The 27,816-nt window shown below is 44.2% G+C and overlaps 4 protein-coding genes across 7 annotated transcripts; 1 reads left to right on the top strand and 3 right to left on the bottom strand.

The window, feature by feature from the left end:
• On the bottom strand, nucleotides 1-8,069 carry LOC127588428 (V-set and immunoglobulin domain-containing protein 10-like 2). Its single transcript, XM_052047153.1, is given in 12 exon segments — nucleotides 1-266; nucleotides 687-787; nucleotides 876-900; nucleotides 984-1,106; nucleotides 2,429-2,773; nucleotides 2,844-3,134; nucleotides 3,217-3,474; nucleotides 3,714-3,983; nucleotides 4,925-5,200; nucleotides 5,310-5,585; nucleotides 6,204-6,551; nucleotides 7,088-8,069. Coding segments are annotated over 12 exon segments (2,475 nt in total). The 5' UTR covers nucleotides 7,137-8,069; the 3' UTR covers nucleotides 1-153.
• Nucleotides 8,070-8,197: 128 nt separating this feature from the next.
• nectin1a (nectin cell adhesion molecule 1a) lies at nucleotides 8,198-16,518 on the bottom strand. The gene is made up of 10 exons (XM_052047161.1): nucleotides 15,843-16,518; nucleotides 11,989-12,101; nucleotides 11,418-11,676; nucleotides 11,040-11,157; nucleotides 10,732-10,913; nucleotides 10,149-10,266; nucleotides 9,916-10,067; nucleotides 9,713-9,845; nucleotides 9,456-9,519; nucleotides 8,198-9,140 (listed from the first exon to the last, which is right to left on the bottom strand). The coding sequence occupies exons 1-10, from the start codon at nucleotides 15,892-15,894 to the stop codon at nucleotides 8,823-8,825; spliced, it is 1,509 nt and encodes a 502-aa protein (XP_051903121.1). The 5' UTR covers nucleotides 15,895-16,518; the 3' UTR covers nucleotides 8,198-8,822.
• A 609-nt stretch (nucleotides 16,519-17,127) lies between these two features.
• On the top strand, nucleotides 17,128-21,183 carry smpd1 (sphingomyelin phosphodiesterase 1). Its single transcript, XM_052046842.1, has 8 exons — nucleotides 17,128-17,720; nucleotides 18,233-18,553; nucleotides 18,801-19,081; nucleotides 19,163-19,336; nucleotides 19,755-19,926; nucleotides 20,034-20,110; nucleotides 20,261-20,406; nucleotides 20,474-21,183. Exons 1-8 carry the CDS (start codon nucleotides 17,502-17,504, stop codon nucleotides 20,863-20,865), a joined length of 1,782 nt encoding a protein of 593 aa, XP_051902802.1. The 5' UTR covers nucleotides 17,128-17,501; the 3' UTR covers nucleotides 20,866-21,183.
• Nucleotides 21,184-21,805: 622 nt separating this feature from the next.
• Nucleotides 21,806-27,579, bottom strand: tpte (transmembrane phosphatase with tensin homology). Of its 4 annotated transcripts, none has more exons than XM_052046852.1 (19): nucleotides 27,317-27,579; nucleotides 27,073-27,157; nucleotides 26,835-26,915; nucleotides 26,514-26,561; nucleotides 26,277-26,438; nucleotides 25,939-26,058; nucleotides 25,167-25,266; nucleotides 25,027-25,090; nucleotides 24,901-24,965; nucleotides 24,076-24,136; nucleotides 23,781-23,862; nucleotides 23,160-23,248; nucleotides 23,021-23,082; nucleotides 22,846-22,926; nucleotides 22,661-22,766; nucleotides 22,386-22,483; nucleotides 22,207-22,302; nucleotides 22,034-22,104; nucleotides 21,806-21,944 (listed from the first exon to the last, which is right to left on the bottom strand). In XM_052046852.1, the coding sequence occupies exons 2-19, from the start codon at nucleotides 27,117-27,119 to the stop codon at nucleotides 21,842-21,844; spliced, it is 1,536 nt and encodes a 511-aa protein (XP_051902812.1). In that variant the 5' UTR covers nucleotides 27,120-27,157; nucleotides 27,317-27,579; the 3' UTR covers nucleotides 21,806-21,841. The 4 variants fall into 4 exon arrangements, with proteins under 4 accessions (XP_051902812.1, XP_051902813.1, XP_051902814.1 ...); XM_052046853.1 differs by having other exon boundaries at nucleotides 27,387-27,579; XM_052046854.1 differs by lacking the exon at nucleotides 27,073-27,157 and having other exon boundaries at nucleotides 27,387-27,578.
• Nucleotides 27,580-27,816: the final 237 nt, after the last annotated feature.

The following is a 27,816-nucleotide window of genomic DNA, read 5'->3' as shown; positions in this document are numbered from 1 at the left end:
GTTCATGCCAAACAATCTTTGTTGTGCATTTTTCTTTTTAAGAGAGGATTCAAACTGTAAATTTCAGGGTTAAGATGATGAGACGAAAAAAATAGTGACTTGGTGGCTACAAAAAAAAAAAGAGGACTTCTATGACTTAGCCAGTAACGTGCTTTACGATCCAGTCGCCTGGACGGTGATGGTGACATTGACAGGTTCGTTGTCACCTGTGGGAGGGGCTTGGCCGGCGGTGGTCAAGGGTGAAGCCGCCCGGGGTATTCTGGGAGCTGGATAAAGAATCAGAAGAAAATAAAACCTTTATTCGTCTCAATGGAGAAATTCCCAGTTCACAGCAGCAAAGTTATGAATATCAGCATAACCAGCAAATATGGTTCAGTATCGCATCTGAAATAATGCAATGCATGACGCACCTGCATCGAAAGAAAATGAGTATTATAAAACATTGCACAATGATCGTGGCTTTATTTCTATTGTGTACGGTAGCCGTTCATGATCACAAAAAGAGTGATCGCACATATACGTTATGACTGAGCTTGCAGTGCATTACTTTTTTGAGCAAGTTGGTTATTGTCGTTTTGTCCATTTCTATTGAGCACGGTGCCCTTTATCCTGAACTGGCAAGTGGGATTGTTGTATTAATCAAGTGACTTTCTTAGCATTGCGTAAAGTGTACGTGTCCATCTTACCTTGGCTGGATGAGCCTCCCATTTCTGGTATTCCGCCCTCCATCCCGTTGACCACCTCATCCTCTGGGAAATTAATGTTCTCCCTCGACTGGCTATGATGCCTGGAAGAGGAAAACGTGACAACCCATTTGCATATTTAGGTGAAGCCAAAAAAGGCTCCACTATTTTGCTGAAGCTTCGCATACTCACAGGCCAAACAACATGTCGTGCAGTCCTGTGAAAAGACAAAAGGGGGAAACTTGAATTCGGTACACTGAGCTCAGCTAAAGCGCGAACTAATATATGAGTGAGACTCACGAGGGTTGTTGTTGCGGTTGCGGAAAATGTACATGAGCAGCAGCACTGTGATGATGGCTGCAAAAAGCATCCCGCCTATGGCTGCGCCGATCACGGCAGGGTAGTTGTTGGAACGCGGCTCGGCTGCAACAGAGCATATTTGACAAATTGCAGCAAATCTTACATAATAATCACACATACGTACAATGCATATATATTTTGTTATCTTTGAAAATGTTATGACTTAACAGGTTTTCTCAACTTGGCATGATCTGATTGTAGATTTGCATGTTTTTGGAAATTGACTAATCCTCGCTCATACCAAATTTTTTATTTAATTTATTTTTTTTTTTTTAGGGCTGCATATTAATCAAGTACAAAACAAGGCATTTGTGTCAAAATGTCAGAGTTACCCCTGTGGCCCTCTCTCATCTGCCCTTGTTTGATGTGCGTAACTGCTCACTCCCCTCTCTGCTCAACTGAGAAGGAGGGAAAGTGGCTGGCCTCTGTCATTAACTTCAAAGAGGCAGTTCCTGCCGATTTTCATTTTGAATGAGACATTTGAGTGAGCTGAATTACGCTGACCTATCATGATTATAGCTGTAAAATTCTGGGGATTTTCAAAGCGGTACAATTTACCGTGGAATTAATCGAAATGCATTTCTATTTTACAGGAAATTGTTATTCAGACACAATAAAACAAAACCCTCTAAACTCTGCATCATGACCAGCAATCACCAGGCAAGATTAGCTGTTAGCTGTGGTTTAGAAGAAAGAGAAGCACACGGCAAATAGAATCAAAGGAGAAGGGAAGGCAAACAGAAAGTTGGTGTTGCGTGTGTTTGTGTGTGTTTGTGTGGGATTTAGGGATGAGTCTTTCACCTGAGTAAATAAAGAAAAAAAGAACAGTGTTAAATCGTTACACCAGATTATATCCATCACAGTCTTATTAACAGCATCTACACTCAATTTAATACGATGTTATACATTTGGAACCGCTGCCAGAAAGTCATGTTTTCACTGCGGTTGTTGGTAAGATTGCACAATAAATATTTGTGTCAGTTTGTCTGGGGAAATAACATGGGGAAGATGCCGTGGAAGAACCCATTAAAATTTGGTGTGGATCCAGAATGTTTATTTTCACTGTCAAACATTGCAACATGAAGGATTTTTTAAAAGAATCCTAAAACACGTAAAGACAGTTACCCGGGTCATAATAAGATAACGTGATTTCTTGATTGACATTAGGATTATGAGCCCTGGGGGAATTTCCAATTCTGTTAGTTTCATCGCCTGTAGCTTTAACAATCAAGAAGTCCTACAGTTGCCAATGAATCATTTCCCCGACAAAAAAAAGATATCCTAGATGGGTACGTCTAATTATGTTCTGTTAAAATTGTTCAGCCTGCCAGATGGTTGTGCGTTCCTGTGTGCCAATCTAGTGTTTTCTCTTGAATGTACTGTACCTGGCGTTTTTGCAGCGGAGGGGTGCCCCACAGTTCTGTGGTTAAAAGTTATAACCCGGAACTGGTAGTTTGCGGTGGGTGTCAGCCTGCCCACAGTGTGAATCCTGACATCGGGATCCTGGATAACGTTATGGTGCCAAACTGCAGCACCGATCCTTTCCTCCATTGAGTCATTGTTGCTTGCTCTCCTCCCCGGTCGCTCGTTCATCCCTCTGTGCTGCACGACGAATCCGGTCCAGCCTCGCTCGGCATCGCCCTCCATCTGCCACTCGAGCTCCACTTCGTTCCGCAGCCGGCCGATGTACGTCACCCTGATCAGTGTGGCGTTGGGTGGCATGGGGTGCTCTGAGAAGTCAAACAGTTAGAGCTGAACATCGTCGCTGTGTCTTGGAAATATGATTTGAAAGAATCTTACTCTTAACCACGAGTGTGATGTTGAGGTCGGCTCCTCCCACCGCGTTGCTTGAGGTGCACCTGTACTCGCCGCTATCCTGAGTCTCATCTGTGTCTCGCACGGTCAGGTTGGCCTACGTCGATGTCCGCAGTAGCATGTACTTGGACGTGTCCCGGATGTCCGAACCGTGATTATTGAACCACGTTATATGACTGGCGGGAAGGTAGTTCGCCCTCAAGTTGCAAGACAGCTGCACGTCAGCCCCCTCAAACACCGACACGACCCTGCGCTGCGCTAGCAACACGGGGGCCTCTGTGAATAGACGAGAACACGTTACACCTTTCCCATTTCCGGCACGTAGCATCGATGGAACTACTCGTCTCTGAGCACGGACCCAACGTGAGCCTGCAGGTCTTGGTTTGGCCCAGAAGTGGATGTTTTGCATGACAGATGTAAGGTCTTCCACTGCGGGCAGTGCCATAGGGAATGTTCAGGATGTTGGAGTTCTCTTCTCTGGGTGTGCCGTGGCCATTGGGGCCCTCCCACCATACCAAAGCATTGGGTGCACCTCCATCCCATGAGCAGGACAACATCAGATACTGCTTGTTGGTCGTCACGTAGGCTAAACACGCGGGTTCTGATGGGGGCAGATCTGGTGGAGAAAAGAAAAGCTGACTGAGTGACATGGTACCCAGTCTCTGATGTGAGGTATAAAATATTTGCTGAAATGGATTTCAACTGAACAAAGTGAGTCTCTATATGTGTCTAATGATCTGATTGTTGGATCTTGTGTTGGGACTAGTGACTAAAGTATCACTAAAGCATCAGATATCAAGACTGCAAAAGGAGAATTTCCGAGAGGACAAACCATTGTTCAAAAGGTGCACTCACATGCCCGTGCGCTGCACTCCAGTGACTGTTGAAGCGCAATGTGGTAACCCGCGCATGTAAACAAGCTGCTGTTGCCAGCCAGATCTTCGGACGACAGTAAAATGTCACTGTCGTGCCCTCCTTCCGCATCATCTTCTCCCGCACGCCTCAAGTGTTCAGCCCAGTGAACGGAGGCGGAAGGGAAACCGCCAGTCCAGGAGCAGCGTAGTCTCAGGGAGGTGTGATTCATGGCTGGCTCCATGGAACAGGAAGGAGCGCCATCTGGTGGATCTGTGGGGGAGAAGAGGCGGCGTAACAAGGCAGTGAAGGATGCAGAACAACAGGGGAGAAGATAACACTGGCAATGCCGGGTATACAGTGAACCCCCGTTCATCGCGGGGGGGTTCCAGACCCCCATAGGTAAAAAATCCGAGATGTATAGACACTATCTAAATATCTTTACCCACCCCACATATTTAAACATGTTGCAACACACTTTTCACACACATAGTAAACATATTAAACCGCGCACGCCAACAAATCAAGCATAAAATGTATCGACAATGCGGTTTCCGCCGTTCACAAATCACAGTTACAAATGAAAACACTCACAAGGAGAATAGTGCGGACAGGACGCGAAACTAAGAGCGTGCTTTAACGGGCAACTTTAATGTAAAAGCCCATGAAAGAAAAAAAAATTGCAATGAACCACAGATTTCCACAATAACAGCAAGGATTTATGATCTAGACAAATAGAGAATTTCCACGGCAGCGGGAGGTGATCCGCGATGTAGCGAGGGAACACTGTATCAGCTAAATAAAAATCGGGAGAATGGCAAGCGCGGGTCTTTACAGGTGACCGTCGCCACTTGTCATTGTCACTTGTCATGGTTTGTGACATGACAGCAAGTACCTGCCAAAGCGTTCCGTCAAGTTCCCAGAAGGTCCAAATGGAAGAACCGGGCTGGAGGGCCTCTTTACTCATCCGTGTGTGTGTGTGTGTGTGTTTCTTTTGGGGGGGAGTGGAAGTGTGCTGTGTTTTTGATTTGGAAGTAATCGGAAGGGATAACTTTTCAAGAAAATTGTCCGATCGAGAAAGAAATCAGAACAGGTGCAATCGAAGAGAAGCTCAGAAACGGTGAAGATTCAGCGTTCGTCTTGGACTGTAAATGACCACGAGCTCGCTAATCAAACAACGAAACTCACATCGGCGGCGCAAAGATTCGACTCACAGTAGACAGTCAGGCTGATTGTTTTCTTGGATCGTGTGTTGAGGTAGGTGTTCTGCGCCAGGCAGGCGTAGTCGCCCGTGTGCATGCGGAGGACCTTGGTGATGGTGAGCTGCGGGCCGGTGTACACCTGCGAGTTGTTGTACAACCACACGTACTGGCTGGGCGGGTTGGACTGAGCTTGACATTGCAGAGAGACGGTTTCTCTCTCCAAGGCCGAGTAACCTCTCTCGGTCACCGTGTAAGGCGTCACCTCGATATGGGGAATGTCCGGACCAACTGTGCAAGAAATCAGTTTATTATTATTATTATTATTTTAATCAGCTGGCGTTTTTCACCAAAGTTGCTGGAATTGTTCCACACACAAAAAAAAAAGATCTCTACTCACAGATAATCTCCAGCCATATCCGATCAGAGCGCTCACTGTTGACGGCGTTGCTGGCAAGGCAGCGGTACCAGCCCGTGTGGTTACGGTTCACCTCCGTCACGTTGACCACATCGCTGCCGCCCTGCGCGAACACCGAGACATTTCCGTGATGGTTTTCTTGTTGCCACGTATACTGGATGGGCCCAGTCCCGTTGTCCAGATTGCATCGTAGCCATATCGTTGATCCTTCCACCGGCGAGCCATCGCTCAACAAGAGGTGTGGCCTTGTTACTGGAACTACGGAGGGCAAAAGCATCCTTATTGTCTCTGTAGGTGGTCAGATGTGACCAGTACTACAATTCAATAAATTTGTTGTCTTTCAATTACTAAACCACTGATCCATCTCTTTGGACCTAAATATGCCAGAGACCACGTAGACATTTTAAAAATCTCACGGCGCATCAACGGAAATCACAGCGGGTCACGTTTGCCTATGTTGTCTCACGACCATTCCGTTTTGTCCACATTTGTAATGTTTGATAAATGGATTGTATTAACTAGAATCATGTATTCCATTGCTTGGCTCTATTTACAGTACCATGAGTTAGCCGTGTGCTAACTGCCACCCCACCGCATTACCTATGATTAGTTATACTATCAACAAATCAACATATTTCTCTCGGACGGGAGAGTCTAACAAACAATTTGCGAGCTCGTCTGTCAGTCTTTAGCGGTTTTCCAATATAAATAATAGACACATTAAGCACTGTGTCTTATTAAGAGCCATTTTTCATACTTTGACTCTTTTATGAAGCTGAATGAGGTAGCCAAGATATTAAAAATGATGCAGTTTTTCCTATTACTGTGACGGCATGTTGTAAATTACTCTTTGTGGTCAACAGCAATTGGCCTTACCTCGAACTGTGAGGTGCACGTAGTGGTAGTAGACAACGGGCAAGTTCTCTATGTCATAGAAGGCCTGGCATGTGTAGAGGCCCTGAGCAACCACGGGAAGCTTGTCGATGCTGACATCGGCACTTTTCAAGATGACCGTCACCTGCCCGAGCGTGTGGGCCACCTTCTGGATCTTGGGACCGTGACCCAAGTCGTACACCACCGCCTTGATGGCCTCAGTGCCGGGTTTGGTGAAGCTCCATATGTACATGTCAGGTAAGGTGGACCCGCATTCCAGGATCACGGCTTTGCCCACCACACCGTACACACTGGAATCCCGGTACACCACCTCCCCATTAATGGGCTGCGCTGGGGAGAAGAGAAGACACACACATGCATGCAAACTTATGCAAGAAAGAGAGGCAGTGGTGTTGTTTATCGCCAGTGTTCAGTTACAGGAGTCATTGCATTCTACGTTTACGCTAGTCATTGCATTTACGACTACAAAGTACTGTATTTGCCACATAGTCACACAGCAGAATATTCATCACAATTTTATATGCAGTATATATATTTTGTGTCTCTCCTTTTTGCATTTTGTGGGTCATAATGGTGGTAACTTGGAGAGTGTTTGATTCTTGGATGTGGCAACAAAAGAAGTTTGAGAGCCACAGCCTTAAAGGATTTAAAATAAAAACACCTTAATATGATTTTGTCCTTTTTTCCGTGACAGATATTTGAGTTAAAATGGTGCAGCAAAACATGTAGACAGACAATATAACTATATTTACTGGCATATACAGTATATTTTTAAATCTTTGTGATATGCGACTAATACTACTGCAGATTAAAATGAGAAGGAAACACTGCTGAAATCCTCTAATACAGAAATTCTTCATACTTACAATTCGCAGAGTAAAGCAGAAAGAGTAGCCCTACCAGTTGGGCCAGCATGGTATCATCATGATCTTCAGTCCAGCAACCTTTTTTTTCCCACAAAACAGATAAGAATTATCTAAAGGTCAGGCTAAATGAATTCCTCTTCTTCCCTCGCTCTCATCTCGAAGTTTCCAGAAGAACCCAGTTGCAGGCTTTGACTTTGGAGTAGCCTGAGAGTAGGGAGGGATGAAGTCAACTGATTTGGGCTCAATTATTCATGCGTTTTTCCTTTCTTTCTATTCTTCTGTCTTTCTCCTGTTGGGTTAGAATGACACTGGTGATACTTTGTGCTCATCCATTATACAAGGCAGGTCCACATACACCTGTATTTTACGGTAATGGCACGCAGGGACGCAACATGAACATTCCACCACATCGCATCAGAGCAGTTTTTATCTTGGCCCCAATCTGCTGCGGAGGATGCACACAATGGGGATTAGAGGGGATTTATATGTTTGATTTCCTTTTGCTCATTTTGTTTCGGGACGCACGATTTATGCGAGGACCTAAACAATTAAACGATAATCTGCCGAATGAGACCATGTACAATTCCACCTTTAATCTCCTTTGGTGGAATTGTACATATACATTTTGGATTTTCATTTGGGAGGTCGTTGGGGGCACCACAGAGCAGTATAACAACTGATGGGATTTGGATTCGGCTAGATTTTGTCATAAGCAGTCACGACTGTTCTTTTCTTCTTATATTTAAGAATTTAAAAGCTAATTTTGTGGTAATATCTAATCCTGCAGTGAATAATTATCTTTAAAGATTATTGGGAGTCAAAGGAGAACGAGAGAGGAGTGAGTGGAAGCCTTAGCAGGTAAGGTGAGATGTCTCTCTCAGATGAATGTAGGCCACTGATCAGTATCAGACACTTGGCAATGACCACATCCATTGTGACGGGGCTCAAGTTATAACGAAATAAATGCACTCGCTGGCTAAAAGTGGCGAAGCGGAGTAACGTTCTAGAAAATGGACAGGTGGATAATTCCTGCCTTAAGCAATCAAATATTTTGGGTCCGCACATTCATGCTTTAAGTTTTTTTGAAAAGCGACACCAGTGGCACGAGGCTCTTGCTCATTTTTTAATTGAAATACTAAAAAAATTCATCCAACAACCGGTGTCAATGAATACTAAAACACATAAACGCACATTTTTTTCTATAAATGTCAAAAAAAAGAAAAACAGATGAATCTCCGTCAATAAAAATGTCTTGTCAAAATACAAACACAATAAAGCAGGACGTAAAAGGTGAGGTATGCTGGGATTTAACGTTGGAAACGATCAGTGATTACAGTGTAGGATGAAGACAGTGATTATGAAACATAAGTTATGAAATATAATCTTTAGTACGATTAATTCTGTTTTTTAAAATTCTTTTCTTACAAAAATATAGCGCAGGAGAGGGTGTTTTAGCCACATTAAAAGATTCCGTTAGAAATTAAAATTTGTCACGGACAGCTATAAAACAGGTAATTTGGCTGGGAGAATATCCCCTTTCATTAAAATTGGGACATGGGGACACAAGGGGATTAGATGTGTATAGAAGCGGACCCAAAAACACAGTCCGCGAGCTGCATTACTCCCCCCAAGTATTGCTGACAGTCCAAAAACAAACTGCCAAGTAGTCCAAGTAGAGTTTTCTTGGAAAAAGTTTGTGTTGTTCCGTTTCAGATCACTGCGCCACCCCGTCGGTTCACACGTACTGCTCTTTGGGGAATGTATACGCCCCCACCCCCGGGGGAGGAGAGGACAGGCCCGGCACTGAGGGATACTTAAAGATGGCGGAGGAGTGCGAGGGTGGAGAGAAGGTGTTCTTGGATGAGCTGGTGCTGCTGCTGCTGCCCGTAGTCGTTGTGGCTTGTGGAGAGTGGTAGGGGTGTTGGGGCAGGAAGGAGACGGCGGGGTTAATGGGCGGGGAGTAGGGCTCCGGGTAGTCCTCCTTGTTACAGGCTAGTCTGTAGCTCACGTAGTCCGCTGTGTTCGGAAGTTCCTCGTAGAAACGCCCCGAATGCTGTGGACAGGTGAGGAGAGCAATCATTTGGAACTCTGGAGCAGCGATGGATGAAGACGGGGGAATTATTGCGCTTCATTGACCAATAAACAGCTTGAACAGCTAGTTTACTTTAAAAACATCACCAAAAAAAATCTAAAAATGTCCAAGGCAAGAGGTGTATCAGACAGTCTGTATTTATATCCTATACATTTCCCCGAAAACAACAAAATTTATACCTCCACCTCATTGTCTATAAATGCAGAATATTGATGACTGTATGTATTAATAATGTGCAATTGTATCTAATGTGGTGACCAATGAGCCGACGTATACCTGAATATCTTCCGCGGCTCTTTTGCGTATCGGCTGGGACAGTTTCCTTGATGGAGAGTCATCTCTGAGCAAAAAGACAGACAGTAAACAGTATAAACAGCGCAGTCAACAATATCTAGTCATTTTCGTTTAAGAAAACAAGCCAAAAAAATGTGTTCGTTTTTGTATAGTTTTTGACGAATAAATCTAGATTAAAAAAAAAACACTGAGGAGTCACACGTTGATCAGTCAGTCCCGAAAATCTTGACAGTACATACGAGGTATCATCCTTCCTGCTTCTGATCTTGAGCACCAGCACTGTGATGGTGATTCCCATCAGCACGCCCGCCGCCAACAATAACGCCACCACGCTGATGACATCACCCGTCGCTATCTGCGGGAGCGGCTTGTCTGAAAAGAAGACGTCCATCAATCGATAACAACTCTGGCTCTTGAGACCTAACGCACAGTGGTCTCTTACCTATAACGCTGACCTCCACGAAGCCCGATCTGGTCCCGATGCTGTTGGTGGCATCGCACACGTAAGTACCCTGCAGATCGTATGTAACTGGCCCTTTAAAGATGAGGATGTTGTCTCTTATCTCAGCACTGCTCGGCATGGAGCCGTTTATCCTAAAAAAAAAAAAAAACACAGTGAGAAACTTAGCAAGAGAAAAAAAATATTCTTTTTTTTTTTTAATCCTCTTCACTCACAGTTTCCACTGATACAGGGAAACGGCCGGGTTGGCATCGGCTTGGCAGCTCAGCTGGACGTTCTCTCTGTTCAGGTACCAGTTTCCATCGTAGCCATCCACCAGAACATCGGGTTCATCTGGAGTGCACACATGAACAAAAACGATCCATCTATTTTCGCATCGTTATGGCTATGACAACAAAGGAGCCCGGAGGAACGAAATCAAGGTGATTTACACTGAACCTTCACATTTTTTTTGTTCACTTATTCTCAAATGTTGAGTTGAGAAGTTTCATTCAAACAAAAATAGCATTTTGCTACCATCATGTGAAATCTTGATGTCAATAAACAATGTGGAAGTGAGATGAGGAGTTTCATTGAGACAAAATAGTCCTTTGCCACCATCTTGGTGTCAACAGACTATGTTGAAGCAAGTTGAGAGTTGTTTGTTTTGTTTGTTTGTTTTACTGGTGTGCCAGTTCCACTTTAGAAATGATACAACATCATATTTTGTTGTGAATTGTTTTGTGGGACCCTAGTTTGAGAACCGTTGCACTACACAACCTATAAAAAAAACACATTTTTGGGAAGAGGATGACTTACACTGAATGTCGAGGGTAACACTATCGGTGAACAACTCGTCGTTGTAGGAGGTGACACAAGTGAGCGTCTCTTTGTGCGTTTCCCTGCTGGGCACCAGAATGTAGTCGCTCTGAATTGTGAAGGTGCCATCTGAGTTTCTGTATTCGCGGGTGGTCACTTCACCAGGTACCCTCGTCTCCCACCTGTCCACAGGAGAAGCATTTTAATATCTAAAGAGATTAAATTTAAAAAAATATACTGTATATGATACAATTCCGCCTTAAAAAACAATGCACCTTGAATTTGAAAGTCTTAAAATGAACATGCACCTGATGACACCAGGTGGTTTTCCATTCGCAGAGATGCATGTCGCCACTGGCGTCTTCAGGTTGGATGCGCGAGCCACCAGCGTGGGTGTGGACAGACTCATCTGAGTGGTTGGGCGAACTAAACAATGATATCATGAAATTTATTGCCTATACATGGAACTCCGCACAAAAAAACAGATTGTAATTTGGACTGAGAGACAACAATTAAGGAACGACTGTTAATTTTAAAAAAGCACAATCGAGACGAATATTCATTGATCGATTCATTCTACCAACACACTGTATTATTATATTGAATCTCATTAAATAAAAATGTTGCAATACGCATGCCAGGCCAGTAGTTGGCGACACTGCTTTGTACATGAAGGCGGTTCTCACCATGTACAGTCAGGTTGACCTTGTTCTCCCTATTGCCAGCAGGGAAGGTGGTGTATTCGCAGATGTAGGTGGCTTCGTCAGCTAGACGCAGCGAGGAGAAGGTGATGGTGGTGTCTTCAAGGGTCGGAGTTCGACGCCTCACCGCCGCGTTCTTGAATGTGACACGGTCCTTGTAGGGCGGGGCCACGGACACTCCGAGGGAGGGGTTGGCGATGGCTACGTTCTGCTTCGTGCCGTTCACCAGTTTCTGCCATGTCACCTGTGAAGGTACAGAATGGAGATGTGACATACTGCGTTGGGCTTTTCAAATTACGTCCTAAAAAAGAATCCCCAAGTTGAATCATTTGCAGTTCAATGTGACTTAAATCATCTTTATTGGGTCGTTTTTGGGACACTGTGACGGTATCCAATAATGGTAACTTTATTATAAAAACACCACCATGTGATGTTTTTGTAACCAAACAATCCTGAATCGTAACCATCTATCGTCTGTCCTTTGAAATTTTAGATGATTACATTAACATCAACTAAAGGCCCCTTTGTGAGCTGAGCTGCCAAAGTGAGCAAGTACCTGCGAGATTTTAACAGGTGGCGAGCTGTTGATGAACCGACAGCGAAGATCTACCTTGGAACCCAGGTACCCTGATTTCCCATCATCCATTTCTACAGTTTGGCCATTCCCTCCTGTAACACAAAAAAAGAAACAGACATTTTCAACAATGGTGTCAAGGAACTAACTAGATGGCAGCAATATTCCAGACAATGCAATATATTTGCGTGGTCAGCAGCGGACTGATAGGTCAGAGGTTGTGGATTACAGTAAGGTATAAATAAGTGTGATTTGTGAAGGGCTGTCCCCACTACCTGACTGATCCTCTGGAACAAATCCACTCCAGAGCCTCCCCCACTTCACCTAGTGTACGTCACTCACGTGTTTTCTTGCGCTGCACGGCCAAACAAAGTGAGTGAGCAAGTGTGTGATCTTACTTTTAAGCAGCTAGCCTGCTGATTGATTCATAATGGAACCTGGAAGAGCGCAAGGGATGGCACACTGAACGATGCATCAAACAATGGCTGCTCCCATTTTCACACACGCACGTCACAACATATCAAGTTGTTTATGTCTTGTCGTCATCCTATCATAAGCACCAGACGTCCCACATATGATTTACTGTACAGTATTAGTGTACAAGACAAAAATACACAACAAAAATAAATATCTTAATTTTCTAAAGTTCTAAACTGAGACTAAATGAGTCTATTTAGTATAACAGCCGCATATTCACGTTAGCTATAGTTCAGCAAGCAAGTTTAATATTTCCGTCACTGTATATTAATGGCGGCTTATTGATGTGCACATGACGTTTTTGCTCTAATTTCTGACAGGGTTAAGCCATAAACAAACACCCCCAGGCAGAAATCGCAGACATACTTTAAGCTCTGCACTCTTGTTAAACCGCATTACTATTGGACAAGTGTTTCAATATTTGTAGTCATGTTTCTGAGAAAGGGGCGACGGTGATTCAGTGACCACAACAAGATATGCACAGTCTAATCGTGGTTTCCTTATTTAGCAACACCAGTCAGTCTGAATAATGGAAACAGCTCTTGTGCGGTGAAATAATCTATATCCCATATTGTGGTTTATTGTGTGACAGCATGCCTTCTTCCTATTGTCGACTGGACCGAGATTAAGCGGTTTGTGGGTGGAGATTATTCATATTAAAATGCATCACCACATATACATTCTGAAAATTCCCGAGTAAAATATGTGGTGCTGATTAGAGGCTTTAGATGAAGCGCAGTGAGTCCTGTCTTGGTCCTCTCAAACACACACAAACATTTGAGCACACACGCACCCGACGTCACTATTTTTCATGTTCCGGCTCTCCAACAAGGTCCATTCATTCATTCTTCTATTGTTTAAGAGGATGGGAAATGACCTCATGAGCCACAATGACCTAAAAACAGCAGCAGCATGGGAACCGGGCACAACAATGCCCGTGTTGTTTTACCCGTGCAACACACGTAAACGAGTCCAATTATTTACTGAATTATTTACTGTGCATGAGCTGTTGCATTAAAAAAAATGTCTTAGAAATTGTCATGCATTGTTTCTGTCGAAAGACAAGGGAGGAGTGTAAGGTCTCATTTTGCTCATGGAGAAACATGAGTTTCACAGCTATCCATTGGCCTTCAACCAGTCCTCATCAGCTCTACTTCAAGGCCAGTTGTTGATAAAAAACAAACTCCTTGTAAACATAAAAGACGTGTCAAGAATACACCGCGTGTGTGTGGGGGGGTGGGGGGATAATGTGTTTAAAATGTCACCAGGGTGGGTAGATTTTTATATCCACCTTACATGTCAGAAGCAGTCTGGGGGATGACATTGGAACAATCGAATTGCGACATCATTGCTGGTTTTTACCAGCATGTCTTTGTTGGTGGGGGAAAAAAAAAAGTGAATGGGCGGTTAAAAAAGTAGAATGTTTGAAAGTGACTTTTTCCAATTACTAGCACTGAAAAAGGATAAGACGAGAAAGAAAAGAGAGAGTGAGGTCAGATTAACTCTTTAATCTCTGTGCCATCAAATCTGTGATTGATCGCGGATTAACACGCTGTGCTTGGGTGGAATTTACAAGTGAGGAACCTGACGCACCCCGAGTACTGTCTTCCACAGAATGACGCACAAATGCATGCTGACACACATAGCAACCTAAAACCTACTTTCAGTTTATGACATTGCCCGCCACCATGTCATGTGATTTCCCCACTCCAGCTCTTATCTCTCAAAGCAACTGATTGCACCGCAGCAGCATCATGTGGAGCAAGAATGAAACACATTTGTGACAACCACTCTGCCAAATTACATCCCTTCCATGATCCCATTTTAACTGATTGAAATACAGGTTCCCCCCCACCCCCAAATCACGACATACAATTTAATCTGTTATTGTTTGGGAGGGCCTGTGTGCATGTTTGCATGTAATCTGTGTGGCGGCGCGGAGTGTGCACTTGGCCTGCGTTCAGGGAGGCCAGCTCACAGGATTAGCATGACTCTTGTTGCTGTTTGGGGACATGAATTTAGAGAAATAGAGGAGATGAGGACACATGATGAGTGCAAAATATCAGAGGAGGATGTTGGGGGAGGGAGTAAGAAGATGGCTCACTCATCAATCATAAAAATGGGTTTGCAAGGCAACATAATGGGGTGAGGAAGAGGACAAGAAGAGCTTGTTGTCCTGGATTATTTTCGTCTGGGTGATCCAAGCAGTGGATTATGCCGAAATTTGAGTTTGTTTGTCAGTCGCCAGAGGCAAAACAGAAAGTGGAAGGAATGAGCACGAGTGGTCATCAAGCAGGTGAAGACGTTTGCGGTCTGGGATTTGGCAGCGATCTTGTAGTCTCACCCTCTGTGTGCATCTCTAATCCCTGTCCTTCAACACACGGCACACACACAGAGGGGAATGTACACATGGAAACGCACTAGCAAATTACTGCTCAGCTGGCATGGGGAGGGCATTATGGGCGACTCTGAGTGAAAAAAAGCAATCAGAGCAGATGTCACAACAGCTCAACACATCCGTACACAGCCACTATTGTCACAGCTCCACCGCCTCCACCCTACTTTTTGGCGGATGCTGCCACAGGTCTCGTCCCTCCATTCAGTAAAATGCATGAGAATAATGTTCTTCAACCACATATTAGTGTAACCTGATTCATCATCAGGTGCGCTCACAGGAAGGCCAGAGCCAAGACTTGAGTTTTTTTCTGCATATAAAATGTGGCTGTGAACAGCCCGATGTGATTGACAGCTATTTTAGATACAAATAAGAAGTAAATGAACTCGCAGGTGGCCGCAAACCAATCTGACCGAACGTTTAGTGAGTGCTTTTGAGGCAAAGCCATGACATAATTGCTCTTACAGTCTTTGCTTACATCAACGTGTTTGGTGCTGAGCTACCAGGACAACATTGTAAAAAGGAAGAAAACACATATTGATGGTTATAGTAAATGGGATATCACAATATACCGCTTTTCGACCTCGGGTACTCAAAACGCTTTACGCCGTTATGAAAATTGAGTTTCTCACACCTCCAGAGTTTCCACACAATCTGCCTATTAAACGGTACCATTAGATTAGGAACACGTATGCTAATGAGATTAAATAGATAGATAGATAGATAGATAGATAGATAGATAGATAGATAGATAGATAGATAGATAGATAGATAGATAGATAGATAGATAGATAGATAGATAGATAGATAGATAGATAGATAGATAGATAGATAGATAGATAGATAGATAGATAGATAGATAGATAGATAGATAGATAGATAGATAGATCACAAATGTGGGACAAAACTAACTCTAACTTGTAAAAGCTACTATTGGAAGTTAAAATGAGATGAAAACTCTTACCCGACAAGACGTAAGTAGTTATCAAGAATATCCAAAGTGTCGTATGTTCCATGCCCAAACCACCTTTGCCAGTTTCCCTCCTTGGTTCCGTTCCAAGTGTGGACTTGTGGTCTGCCTCAGCGGCGACTTTTTCTGCTTCTGCCGCTCCAGCCGGAGGCGCAGCAGTCGGCTCGGCTCGGCGGGGATAAAGCAGCTTAACGCGTGGACAGATTATTTCCCAGATAGCCTTCCCCCTCGTCCCCACCGACGACTATCTGTCACGGCCCAGGGGGCCCGGCAGGACACTGTGCAATCAACCATGCCCTCCACCCCCCAAAACAAATCCAAACAAGTTAGACAGGGACGCTTCGAATGAACTCCAGCTCATTCACGGTTCACTATTCACGAATTCACCATTTATTCTGTAAACCCCATTTTCAAGGATACAGTTAAAAACTCACCATTTGCAGTTTTTAGCAGAGTTTTGCTTCTCAAAAAAATGTCTAACGCCATCTAGATGCCACAGGATGATGCCAAAGCCCAGTCAGACACATATACCGAGACTGATCATTTCTCATATCCGTTTTTAATCCATAAAATCATTTTACACGTAGCCAAATCGCGTGACAAATACTGGCATTTTTCTGGTAATTCACAATGCCTAGTTTACAGTTCAGCTATGGAATCGTCCCAAAATATTTTTAGACCGTTCCTTAACTTCCCCTACCCTTTGGGAAAGTAAGATAAGATAAGAAACCCTTTATTAGTCTCACAATGGAGAAATTCCCGATTCGCAGCAGCAAAGTTATGAAAGGAAGAAGTAGAACAACAAAATATAGGAGCTGCTGGTGAGGTAGCCACTCACGCGGCGCCATTTTGAAGTAAATTCATTATGAGTGTTCAAAGTCAGTTTGAAGATAAAATATCTTGTCTTTGAACTGTATTCGGGATAGGGCTCGGCGACATTTGAAAAACTCTCTGTAAGGCTTTAATTGTCCAAATACAATTTAAAAATGATTTTATATTCTGACTCAAAGCTATGGGACCACATCTCAATGGTATGTTTGTTGTGCTAAGCGATCAAAATGCGTATTGTATATGATATAAAAGAACAACAACAACACTTTACATGTTTAGAGGCCTCGTGAACGAAACGATCCCAATGACGGTTTGTCGTGGCGATTACAATCGCGAGAAATAAGATGCCACTTCAAAGTCCTTTAGTACAGGTCTTTGAACGCAACACATATGAAGTCAGGACGACGGGTCATAAAAAAATTGACAAACGTTTGTCATATGCGCAGTGGTTTCAAAACAATGTCGCTCACGTGTGAGTCACATGACCAATCAGCTGACTGACTTCCTTTAAAGAAGAGTCTGTCGGCGGACGCTCGGCTGAGCCGCAGCCACAAGCGGATGCCAACAAGAATTTCACAACTTTTGTTGTTGTTGTTGTTTTGCCTCTTGTTGCAAGTCTCGCAACGATTCAGACGACGACGACGAAGCTCCAGCCTGCACTAGCTTGAATTACCTGCTAAAAGTTTGCTAGTTCGTCATTTCTCCACTTGGCTCCGTTTCACCGCTACAATCATGAAGATGTTTCCTCTTCACCCCTAAGCGACTCTCTTGTGTTTGTGTTTGGTCAACGCTGGGACGTTGAAAGGCTTGTACGAGAACAATATGACACCGCTACCTTTGCCGCAGCTCCGCTTCGCGTTGCTGACCTGCGCGCTGCTGTTCGTGTTTCCTTTGACTGCCTCGTGTTACCCGACGCTGAACTCGGGTCAGCCGCAGCTTGTCATCGAGCGTCTCCGCTTGCCAATGATGAAATTTAACTGGACCACCATCTCGTGCCGCATGTGTCAAGTCCTCTTCACCCTCCTGGATGTGGCGCTCTTGGTAAGGCTCGACTGCACATACATAAATACTTATTCTATTCGACTAGATTTTTCATGTATCTGTACTTGATTTTAGTACAGTATTGATTTTTCTGTTTACTGTTTACCTTTGCTCCCAACCCGAGATTTGAACACAAAGTTCACAGACAACATGGCACTTTTTTAACGCAATTGTGCTGGAGTATAGATTCTCGAGCATAGATTATAGACTCGTACATGTGAGTACTTTTGCAACTAATCTTTTAAACGACAGTGAAACAAGGAAGCTACAAGATAGGGCACAATATGCAATTTTTCAAAGCAGTGATTCCCAACCAGTGTGAGTTCATCAAATAATAATAATAATAATAATATATTTATAAGCCCCTTTCAAGAACCCCAAGGACACTTTACAATAACAAAAACAATAAAACACAATACGGATGTCAATATTTCAATATTTAGTTGACATTTAGTAGATTTGGAACATCCAGTCCTTGTGTTGGATTTATGTATTTATTATTTTTCTTCCAGAGTGACATAAACGAAGAGCGAGTGGCCTACGCCATGGGCGAGGCCTGCATCCGCCTCCACCTGGCCGACGAGCAGGTGTGTCGTAACATCACTGAGCTTTTTCGGGAAGACTTCATCCGGGCCTTACAAGAGTCCCTGCTGTGGCCGTCGGAGGCGTGCGGCCTGCTACTGGGCCCCCCTTGCGGCAAGTTTGACATCTACGCGTCGTGGAACATAACTTTGCCCAAGGATCCCAAACCTCCCGTTACACCGCCCGTGCCGCCTAAACCCGGCTCGCCACAGAGCAGAGTTCTGTTTCTCACAGACATCCACTGGGACAATGTAAGATTGCATCATTTGAAAGGATGAGCATTTACATCATCAACAGTCCTGTCATATTTGTTATATTAAATTACCGGTAGCTGTTCATTCTAAAATGTGTTACTTAAAATGGTTTTTTTTGTGTGCGTGTACATAATAGATGTGGGTCAAACATGCATTTTATTTAATGAACTGGCGCCCTTGTTCATGTTTCAAGAATCACTCGTGAGACCCAAAACAAGCAATTGTCTATTATTTTGAATGACAGGAGTACGCAACTGGCAGCGCCGCCGACTGCAAGGAGCCTCTGTGCTGCCGTAATGACTCCGACTCCCCCAAATGGCGGCGGGGTGAGGCGGGCTACTGGGGAACATACAGCAAATGCGACCTGCCGCTCAGGACTATTGAAAACCTCTTGGAAAATCTGGCCGGGGCCGGACCCTGGGACTGGGTCTATTGGACGGGAGATATTCCGGCGCATAATGTCTGGTCTCAGACCAGGGAACAGCAGCTCACTGCTCTGACCGTCATCACCAGGCTCATCCAGAAGTAAAAAAACTGTTGGAACGTTCAGCGGTGTTGCAGTCGGCTCGGTTTCAACCAACTGATCCGGTCTCATCTTTCTCTCAGACACCTTCGGCCTCATGTGACGGTCTACCCTTCGATTGGAAACCACGAGAGCACGCCGGTGAATAGCTTCCCGCCGCCTTTCGTTCACGGCAACAGATCCTCCGCCTGGCTCTATGACACCATGGCGGACGAGTGGTCAAAATGGCTGCCGGAGTCGGCTTTGAAGTCTCTGAGGTGGGTTGCATTTGAATATGCACTAAGGTGGGGGGGCGGGGGCGGGTATGGGTGGATCACCATCTTTATATGAGCTTCTCTGGAAAGCTTTATATAATTGATGTCAGTTGGCTCAACGTTTCTTTCCTTAAATGCATTTTCCTTTCTAGTTAGGAATTAAACATAACCTTCCGCGCCCCCTCCCTTCTACAGTACCACAGTCGAAAAGCCCACAACTACATAAAGTGTAACAATGACGCTGACATAAAAATAAATTGGCATAGTTCTCAGCCAATACAGTTGATATGATGCATACTTCTAAGCAGGATATTTGACTTGTCACGCTTTTATCTTTACCATTATTCTGACAAAGCAAAGACAGAACATTTCCTTTATCTGTGATCCTCGAAAAAATTAATAAATCGGCGTGCGATTGCAGATACGGGGGATTTTACACAACTGAGATCCATCCAGGCCTGAGGCTGGTGTCCCTCAACATGAACTTTTGCGCTCGGGAGAACTTTTGGCTCATGGTGAACTCCACCGACCCGGCCAACCAGCTGCAGTGGCTGGTCTACGTTCTCCAGGCCAGTGAAGACAAAGGGGAGAAGGTGAGCAGGAAGTAGGGAATTGCACACATCGCGAAAGTGTTTTTTTTTTATGAGGCCAAAGTTGATGGTCGCTGTGTTTATGACTGAAATTGTTTTTCTGTGCACAGGTTCATATCATTGGCCATATTCCACCTAGTATGTGTTTGGCGAGCTGGAGCTGGAACTACTATCATATTGTCAACAGGTACGTTGATTTTAGAAAATGCTACTTTAGCGGCTAACGATTTTGAACAATCGAATTGAAAATTTATTTTTCAAAGTCCTCTTCCCATGTATTTTATTTCTGATGACAACCATGACGCGAGAACTCTGTTAAGTATTTTTTTCTTTCCAGGTATGAAAGTACCATTACAGGTCAATTTTTTGGACACACGCACTTTGATGAATTCCAGATCTTTTACGACGGCGAGACCGTAACTCGGCCACTGGGGGTTGCGTTCATTTCTCCCAGTGTGACCACCTATATTAATTTAAACCCAGGTAAGCATGTCACGACTTTTATCTTAACCGTGTACCCGCGGAACCCATCGATTGATCGACTTTCCAGGTTACCGCGTTTACTACGTAGACGGGAACTACCAAGGCAGCTCTCGGCTGGTTCTGGACCACGAGACTTTTATTCTCAACTTGACTGAGGCGAACCGCAAACCGGGAGAACATCAAGAGCACCCCAAGTGGACTCTGCTTTACCGTGCCACAGAGGCCTACGGGCTGTCCAGCATTTTCCCCTCCGACTTGGACGGCCTCGTACGGGGCTTCATCGGGGATGAGCGCCTCTTCCAGAAGTTCTGGTACTTTCGACACAAGGGGCACGTTTCCGAGCCGTGCAAGGAGACTTGCAAAACTGCCGCCTTGTGCTTTTTGCAAAGCGGCAGGTATGATATGCTGCAGAAATGCAACTACATCGATGGTGTCAAAGTGAGAAAAATTCCATGTTAGGTGAGGAACTTTGCTGGTATTCGAAGTAGGTGGTCAAAGTGCAATGTTTCCAGATAAGAATGTCTTCTGATGACTTGAAATGCAATAATGTTTGGTCACAATCAATCCCAAAAGTTGTCTGTTTGCACTTTAACGTTAGCGGATGAGTAGCGAATCCAAATATGCTCACACAATTCAAAAGTACACCGTACAGTATTTGACATACACAAGGTCCATCTGCATCATGACATACAGTACATAGCTTGTTAATTGATGGTTTGGATATTTTTGTGGATAAAATGTGTCCTTGATTGTCAATTAAAATGATTTTTGAGCTTTTTTTTTTTTTAATATTCACAAGATGTGGGTGCAACAATAAGTGGACAAAATGGCATCACAAAGTGGAGAATTGTGAAATTTCTTTCAGTAATTCAATTTTTAAAATGTGTATATCATTACATAATTTTAACATTTTGATAACAGCATAGTTAATTATTTTTTCCCAGTTCAACTAGTAAAATGCATGTGTAAAACCACGACAAAAAATTTACTTATATTACTTATTGTGGGTAAACCGCTGCGTCGGATCACTCCAGGCCTGTGACGGAACGAGCCAAAGAAATTGCAAAGGTGGAAATTGGGTTGTATTTGCTATCGTATTTAATTTGCTCTTATTAGCTTGTGCAGATGTAATATTTGGCTGGTGGCATATGTCAACACTTGACCTCACTTCTCCGGAGCACTCTTGAATTAAATCAAAAGTAGGCATCCGTTATTGATGAATTGGTTACATTACATGCTTTTATTTTCACCTTTTGACCACAACATGAGCCTCTTTTTTTTTTCTTGATATGGGTGTTCCACAAAAACTTGCACATCTTAACATTTGCCGTCATTTTTTTACAGACTGATAGAATTCATTCGTTAAGTCTGTTAGAAAAAAAAGTTTCTTAGGCGTCCATCTTGCTAAAGAACATTTATTATAACAATAACAATACTAGACATCCAAGAACAACATGGTGACGCCAAAGTCCTCCTTGTACAAGTCCCACATTTTGGGTTTGTGCGGGTTGTCCAATTCCTCTCTGGGTAAAAACAGCCTGTGGAGACATCCATTGGATGATAGTGAGATAATTTTACAGTCAACATAAATCGGAAATATGCAAATTTGAGGCGAGGACTTTCATACTTGTTATCTGATATGAAGGAAGTATTGAACCAGAAGTAGAAGGGAACGTCTTCATATCCTTTAGGGATACCCTGTGGAGGATACGTTTTGCAAATTGAACATGGGAGAGCTTTGTCTTCTCTAACAGAGACAGCATTGTTTAACATGTGGTTCCAAAATGTAAAAACACTCACAGCGGTGGACTCAAACATGACCTTGACGTCCCCTTGAACCGCAGGCCCATTCTGGAGGCTGATGACTGCTGCATTGCTACCCACGTCGGGAAACACCTAAAACCCCAAAACGGCCACAAGGTGAGTCTCTCTGCGATTTGCGAGCGATCCCACCTCCGTTGGGACAGCCGGTGACTTACTGTGCAGTTCTCCTGCGTGGCGCACACACACTGAAAAACCAGCTCTTTCCTGACAATTATCTTCACCTTCAAGTCGCTGCCGTTACCTCTGCCCACACCTTATGGCGAAAGGGGATGTGATGTGAATTATGACATGCATCATTTATGCTTGTCAACAAAGTCTCCATCAAAATTGAATATCTTGGATGATGAGATTGTGCAGTTCATGTTGTGGCCTCTGTCTGTGTGTGTGTGTGTGTGTGTGTGGGGAGGGGGGGGGGGGGGGGTTGCTGGACCTGCTATGGAGTGGATGCGGATGCTCTTGATTTTGAGGCTCTTTGGAGGCGGAAGCTGTCTGTTGAATTTTGTCTTCATGATCTCGTAATACCCCACGTACCTGCTCTGTAGTTACGCACGCACAAAACAGAATGAAAACCAGCCTAGACTAGAAATGCTTGAGCAGAGTTGTAGGGCGCTTTACCTGAGAGGGCGTCTCCACTCCTTGAAACTTGGAGCTTCTACTCTTGTCTGTCCTCCTCTCCCCAAAATACTCCAGACTGTCCTATTAGGCCAAAGATGGAATCAAATGAAAAGCTGTCGCTGGGGTGCGGGGGAAATCTCTTGCCTATATTGTACCTCTTGTTAGTCCGCCTCACCTGTGCACTCTCAAACTGGTCGCTGTCGATAAGCCACGTGCAAACTAGAGTGCCAGTACGACCTGATACAAAGGTGAAAATTAGCATTTGTGCACATGTGCAGTAGAGAAATTGTAGCCCTGCCAAAAAGAGGAATCACCTTTCCCTCCTTTGCAGTGAATAGCGATGACGTTCTTGGGATCAGCAGACATCCACTCCCTCACACCCGCGGTGTATTTCAGCATGTCCCTGAAAAACACACACACACACACAGGATATTAAAGGACAACATCATTCAGTGCAGTGCAGAACTCCACTAATTTGAAATTTGGACGCATTCCCTATTAAATCGGATGTCATTTCCCCATACTTCTTAACCGGTGCTGAATTTTGTGATTTTTATCTTACTTCTGTGTTTCTCAATGTAAATTTGGAAAGCATCTTTCATGACCTTTAATTCACGTCATGTTTATTATCAGGTGATCCCCAAAAAAAATCCAGGTGTCCAAAAGAAAAAATAGTAACGCCCCCCCACCCCCATTTTAACAACAAACACAAAATTTGGTGTCCATTTCTATCTTGACAGGATGCATACCAAAAAAATAAATAAAAACGTCTGCCATTTTGATTTGAAGCAGCCATTTTCATCCAAATAAGCCCCGATCCGAAGCAGATATCCAACACAAAGTAAAAATGACAGAACCACATGGAAACTAACGAACAGAAATGTGAAATATGAAAACTGTGAAATTGACCAAATTTGGTCAGAGGAGAAACTCACTCTAAAGAAGGAACGTTGTGGTCGTCGATGAAAACCCGTTCAACCCTGTAGTGGAAAAACTTGGGGTCGTAGCCTTTCTCACCTGCCAAAATAACATTTTTTTTAACAATAATGTAGCGGTTTTACTTGATTCAGATTTTTTTTTGTACATTGTTTGCAACAGTCCCCTGAGATCTTAACATGGGACAAAAATGAGGACTTTTTTTCTTCCCTCATAGATTCAATGCTTCTCAAAGACGGTCGATAGCTCCGCCGGCACCAATTTTACGGTTGAATGATTGCGAAGCTGACTTACTGCAAAGGTTGTAAACTCTGTAATGGCCTTCGTGTTTAGTGTCAAGGAACCGAGCCACCTCCTGAGAAGCAAACAGACAGGACAAGCACTTTAATGACGGCAAATGTAATTCAAATGCAAGAAGAAAGTTCAATTTTTTTTATTTATGACCTCACACATTAGGTGAGGTCATAAATAGACACGTGAACAGATTGTAATCATCTCACCAACCACATCTTGTTTTGTCTTTCTGAAAACACGCGGCTTGAGGTTCATTCCTGCTGTTGAAGTCGAAGCAACGTTTTTTTTTTTTTTTTTGGTCAACCAATTGGTTAACACAGCGATGACTACCACACCATCGAGGTTAGCAGCCTAACACACGAGTGGCCATAAATTGGCTGGTTCTGTTAATTATTTTTTTGAATTTTTTGGAGCAGTCGAAATGGCAATAGCGGCCCGGTAGTCCAGTGGTTAGCACGTCGGCTTGACAGTGCAGAGGTACTGGGTTCGATTCCAGCTCCGGCCACCCTGTGTGGAGTTTGCATGTTCTCCCCGGGCCTGCGTGGGTTTTCTCCGGGTGCTCCGGTTTCCTCCCACATTCCAAAAAACATGCATGGCAGGCTGATTGGACGCTCTAAATTGTCCCTAGGTGTGAGTGTGAGTGCGGATGGTTGTTCGTTTCTGTGTGCCCTGCGATTGGCTGGCAACCGATTCAGGGTGTACCCCGCCTACTGCCCGAAGACAGCTGGGATAGGCTCCAGCACCCCCCGCGACCCTAGTGAGGATCAAGCGGCTCGGAAGATGAATGAATGAATGAATGAATGAAATGGCAATAATTGCACGTACCTTGATTGGGTTCCTGTAGAACGACTGCTTCCCAGATGAAGGGAAAGACATGGCGATGACCCGATCTGGACAAGAAGATAAAAATGGTGATTTCAAGACGCTACGGTCACTCGATGGGGTTCCTACCTGTGACGTAGGTGAGGTCCAAGTCAAAGCCGTCCTTCTGGTAGCGCCGTTTGTTCTCGGACACCTGAGAAGAAACGGACGGGAAAAGCTAACGTCTCCCTCCGATTGAGTTTGCGTCCATGGCAACGGTGCAGTCTTACCATCCTCCTTGTGACCTTTTCTAGCTCTTTCTTTTGAGCCGCTAGCCTGAACAGCCTCACCAGGATGATAATTCTCAAGAAGCGCAGAAAGGAAACCACCCTGCGGAGGAAGCGACAATGAAAACAAAGTGATGAAGAAAATACCAGAGAGAGTTACCGCACAGATTGTAACGATCTCTCGAGCACTGCTTTCCGTTTAAATGCGCAGGCACTTCAAATCTTTCCAGAATGTAATTCCATTGTGAGAATGATAAAAATAATCCCTTATCAGACACTTCATTAGGTACACCCAATGAAGATTAATTCATTCATTCATTCATCTTCCGAGCCGCTTGATCCTCACTAGGGTCGCGGGGGGTGCTGGAGCCTATCCCAGCTGTCTCCGGGCAGTAGGCGGGGGACACCCTGAATCGGTTGCCAGCCAATCGCAGGGCACACATAGACAAACAACCATCCACGCTCACACCTAGGGACAATTTAGAGTGTTCAATTAGCCTGCCACATATGTTTTTGGAATGTGGGAGGAAAATAGGAGCACCCGGAGAAAACCCACGCAGGCCCGGGGAGAACATGCAAACTCCACACAGGGAGGCCGGAGCTGGAATCGAACCCGGCACCTCTGCACTGTGAAGCCGACGTGCTAACCACTGGACTACCGGGCCGCCTCCAAAGATTTGGCATCTAATTATTGAACCCGAGACTCATTTTAAAGTTTTGATTGCATTTTAATGATGAACGATCATATTAAGCATGCAGTCTACTTTGCGAGTACCTTGGAATGAGGCTGGCTCCCGACAGGTCAGTGAAGGTGTAGCTCATGGTGACCACCAATGTGACCACCACGACACAGGCGTCAATGATGTTCAGCTTGGAGCCAAAGTAAACTTTGAATCTTTAACACACACGCACAAAAAAATACAGAAATTAATGAATAAAATGTTCCATGATAATGTCGCAGGTCAACGCGGCCGTTTCAAAACCTCCCGGAAGCGCTTTCCCTGCTGGGCTTTTTCATTTCATTCACTTCCTCCTTTCATGACTTCCTCTTTAACAAGCCAATCGGAGCACACTTTGTATTTTCTGCAAGCGGTTTGCACGTCGTGCGCCTACCCTTCCACGTAGATCCTGAGAAGAACATCGGCCAGGAAGAAAAAGGAGATAATCAGGGATACGGTCTCAAGAGTATTTCCCACTTCTCTGCTCCTGGCTGGCAGAGAAATGTCCACGATGACCAGCACGATGTCAACGAGGATCAGTACCACTCCAAAAACACTGAGTGGTGATAATACGGGATGTTAGTTTCCAATATAAAACGGTATTGCTTTGAAAATTCTGAAAGATACTGACCGGAATCCAAAGGACATAACAAAGGGGGTAATTTTCTTCCGGATATTGCTGGAAAATAAGACGGTTTAGTTTCATTTTAGTCCATATTAATCGTGACTTGGAGCAGCAGTCAACAAGATATGATTGAATTTAGATTTTTAAAAATACTACAGCAGAGCCTCCAAAGTTGATCATGATCGGATCTGTGAGTTTGGTTGACTCAGATTTCACACAGGAAGGCCAGAACAGATTCAAACCCAGGACCTCAGAACTGCAAGGCAGACATTCTAACCACTCCTCCTATGTAACATAATCCAATAATCCCAAATGCAATTTACTCACTGGTACATAGTGTCTGGTTCCATAGCATCAACCTGCCCATTGTCAATCTCCACTTTGGCATCATCCATCCTTGCCACACTTCTGGAAAAAAACACACACACACACATTTGTTGGGAAAAAAAATAAGTGACGCATTAAACGGATCAAACCATGCAGTAAAAACACACATGCACAAGGTTAATCTTTCCTCGAAGGAAGTCATGTGTTTTTGGTGTGTGCGTGTGCTTTAATTCCTCACCCATTGACACCTGAATCCGAACCCGGGTTGAAGTGGACCGTGGTCATGACTTTAAGAAAGTTGTGTTACTGTGAACCCGAAGTTTCTAGATGATGCCAAGAGCAGCGTGCAGAGAGAGAGATTGACAAACAAACGTGCAGCGTTCGGATGCAGAAAACCACGCGCCAAATTGCGCGCGTGGAAAGGAGCACAACGAGGTGGTTAATGAGGTTAATTAGCGGGATGGGGAAAAAAAAGCACGAACCAAGCAAGACGCGAGTGCAAATCCCTCTTGTTGCTTTCCTTGGAACGCTCGAGTGTCTCTCCTTGCTTACCGTTGGCATTGACATTCGAGAGAATTGCCGGGAATCGGTCTTGTGACTCGTCGTAGAGTGAAAGGAAGACGGTTCAAAGGTTAAACGGATGCTTTGTGTTTTACTCGTTCACGCCTCCCTTTTTTTGTGCTAACGTAGCGGTTTTTGCGTATTTGGGACTTCCTGGATATCCCCCCCCCCCTCATCTCGCTGTTGCAAAAGTTAAGCCACCTCCTCCTCCTCCTCTTTGCCACATCTGCTTTTCATTACTGCGCAAAAGAGGAGATTGTTTTGAACGTGGAGCAAATAACGTTTGGGAACAAAACGCCATGTTATTCTTATTCGTAAATTATCAGGAGAATTTTTTTCTTTGGGGGGGGGTTTGTGTAGTCATTGGCAGGTGTGTTCATTGATTGTTCCCCCCACCCCCTCTTTTATGTGGTTTACTGAA

The sequence above is a fragment of the Hippocampus zosterae genome, chromosome 16 (assembly GCF_025434085.1).
Source record: "Hippocampus zosterae strain Florida chromosome 16, ASM2543408v3, whole genome shotgun sequence".
Taxonomy (NCBI): domain Eukaryota; kingdom Metazoa; phylum Chordata; class Actinopteri; order Syngnathiformes; family Syngnathidae; genus Hippocampus; species Hippocampus zosterae.
The sequence above is the reverse complement of the archived record's forward strand: the minus strand, read 5'-3'. Positions and strand labels throughout refer to the sequence as shown.

Excerpts from the sequence above, each read along its gene's own strand:
- nectin1a (XM_052047161.1), bottom strand. The coding sequence starts at position 15,894 with ATGGAACATACGACACTTTGGATATTCTTGATAACTACTTACGTCTTG. Across the intron at positions 11,677-11,988 it reads CACCTGTTAAAATCTCGCAG|GTGACATGGCAGAAACTGGT; the intron begins GTACTTGCTCAC and ends GTACCTTCACAG. Across the intron at positions 10,068-10,148 it reads TCCCTGTATCAGTGGAAACT|GATAAACGGCTCCATGCCGA; the intron begins GTGAGTGAAGAG and ends TTTTTTTTTTAG.
- smpd1 (XM_052046842.1), top strand. The coding sequence starts at position 17,502 with ATGACACCGCTACCTTTGCCGCAGCTCCGCTTCGCGTTGCTGACCTGC. Across the intron at positions 20,111-20,260 it reads TACTATCATATTGTCAACAG|GTATGAAAGTACCATTACAG; the intron begins GTACGTTGATTT and ends TTTTCTTTCCAG. Across the intron at positions 20,407-20,473 it reads CTATATTAATTTAAACCCAG|GTTACCGCGTTTACTACGTA; the intron begins GTAAGCATGTCA and ends TCGACTTTCCAG.
- tpte (XM_052046852.1), bottom strand. The coding sequence starts at position 27,119 with ATGACCACGGTCCACTTCAACCCGGGTTCGGATTCAGGTGTCAATGG. Across the intron at positions 26,562-26,834 it reads GAACCAGACACTATGTACCA|CAATATCCGGAAGAAAATTA; the intron begins GTGAGTAAATTG and ends CTTATTTTCCAG. Across the intron at positions 23,249-23,780 it reads CACAACGTTCCTTCTTTAGA|GGACATGCTGAAATACACCG; the intron begins GTGAGTTTCTCC and ends TGTGTTTTTCAG.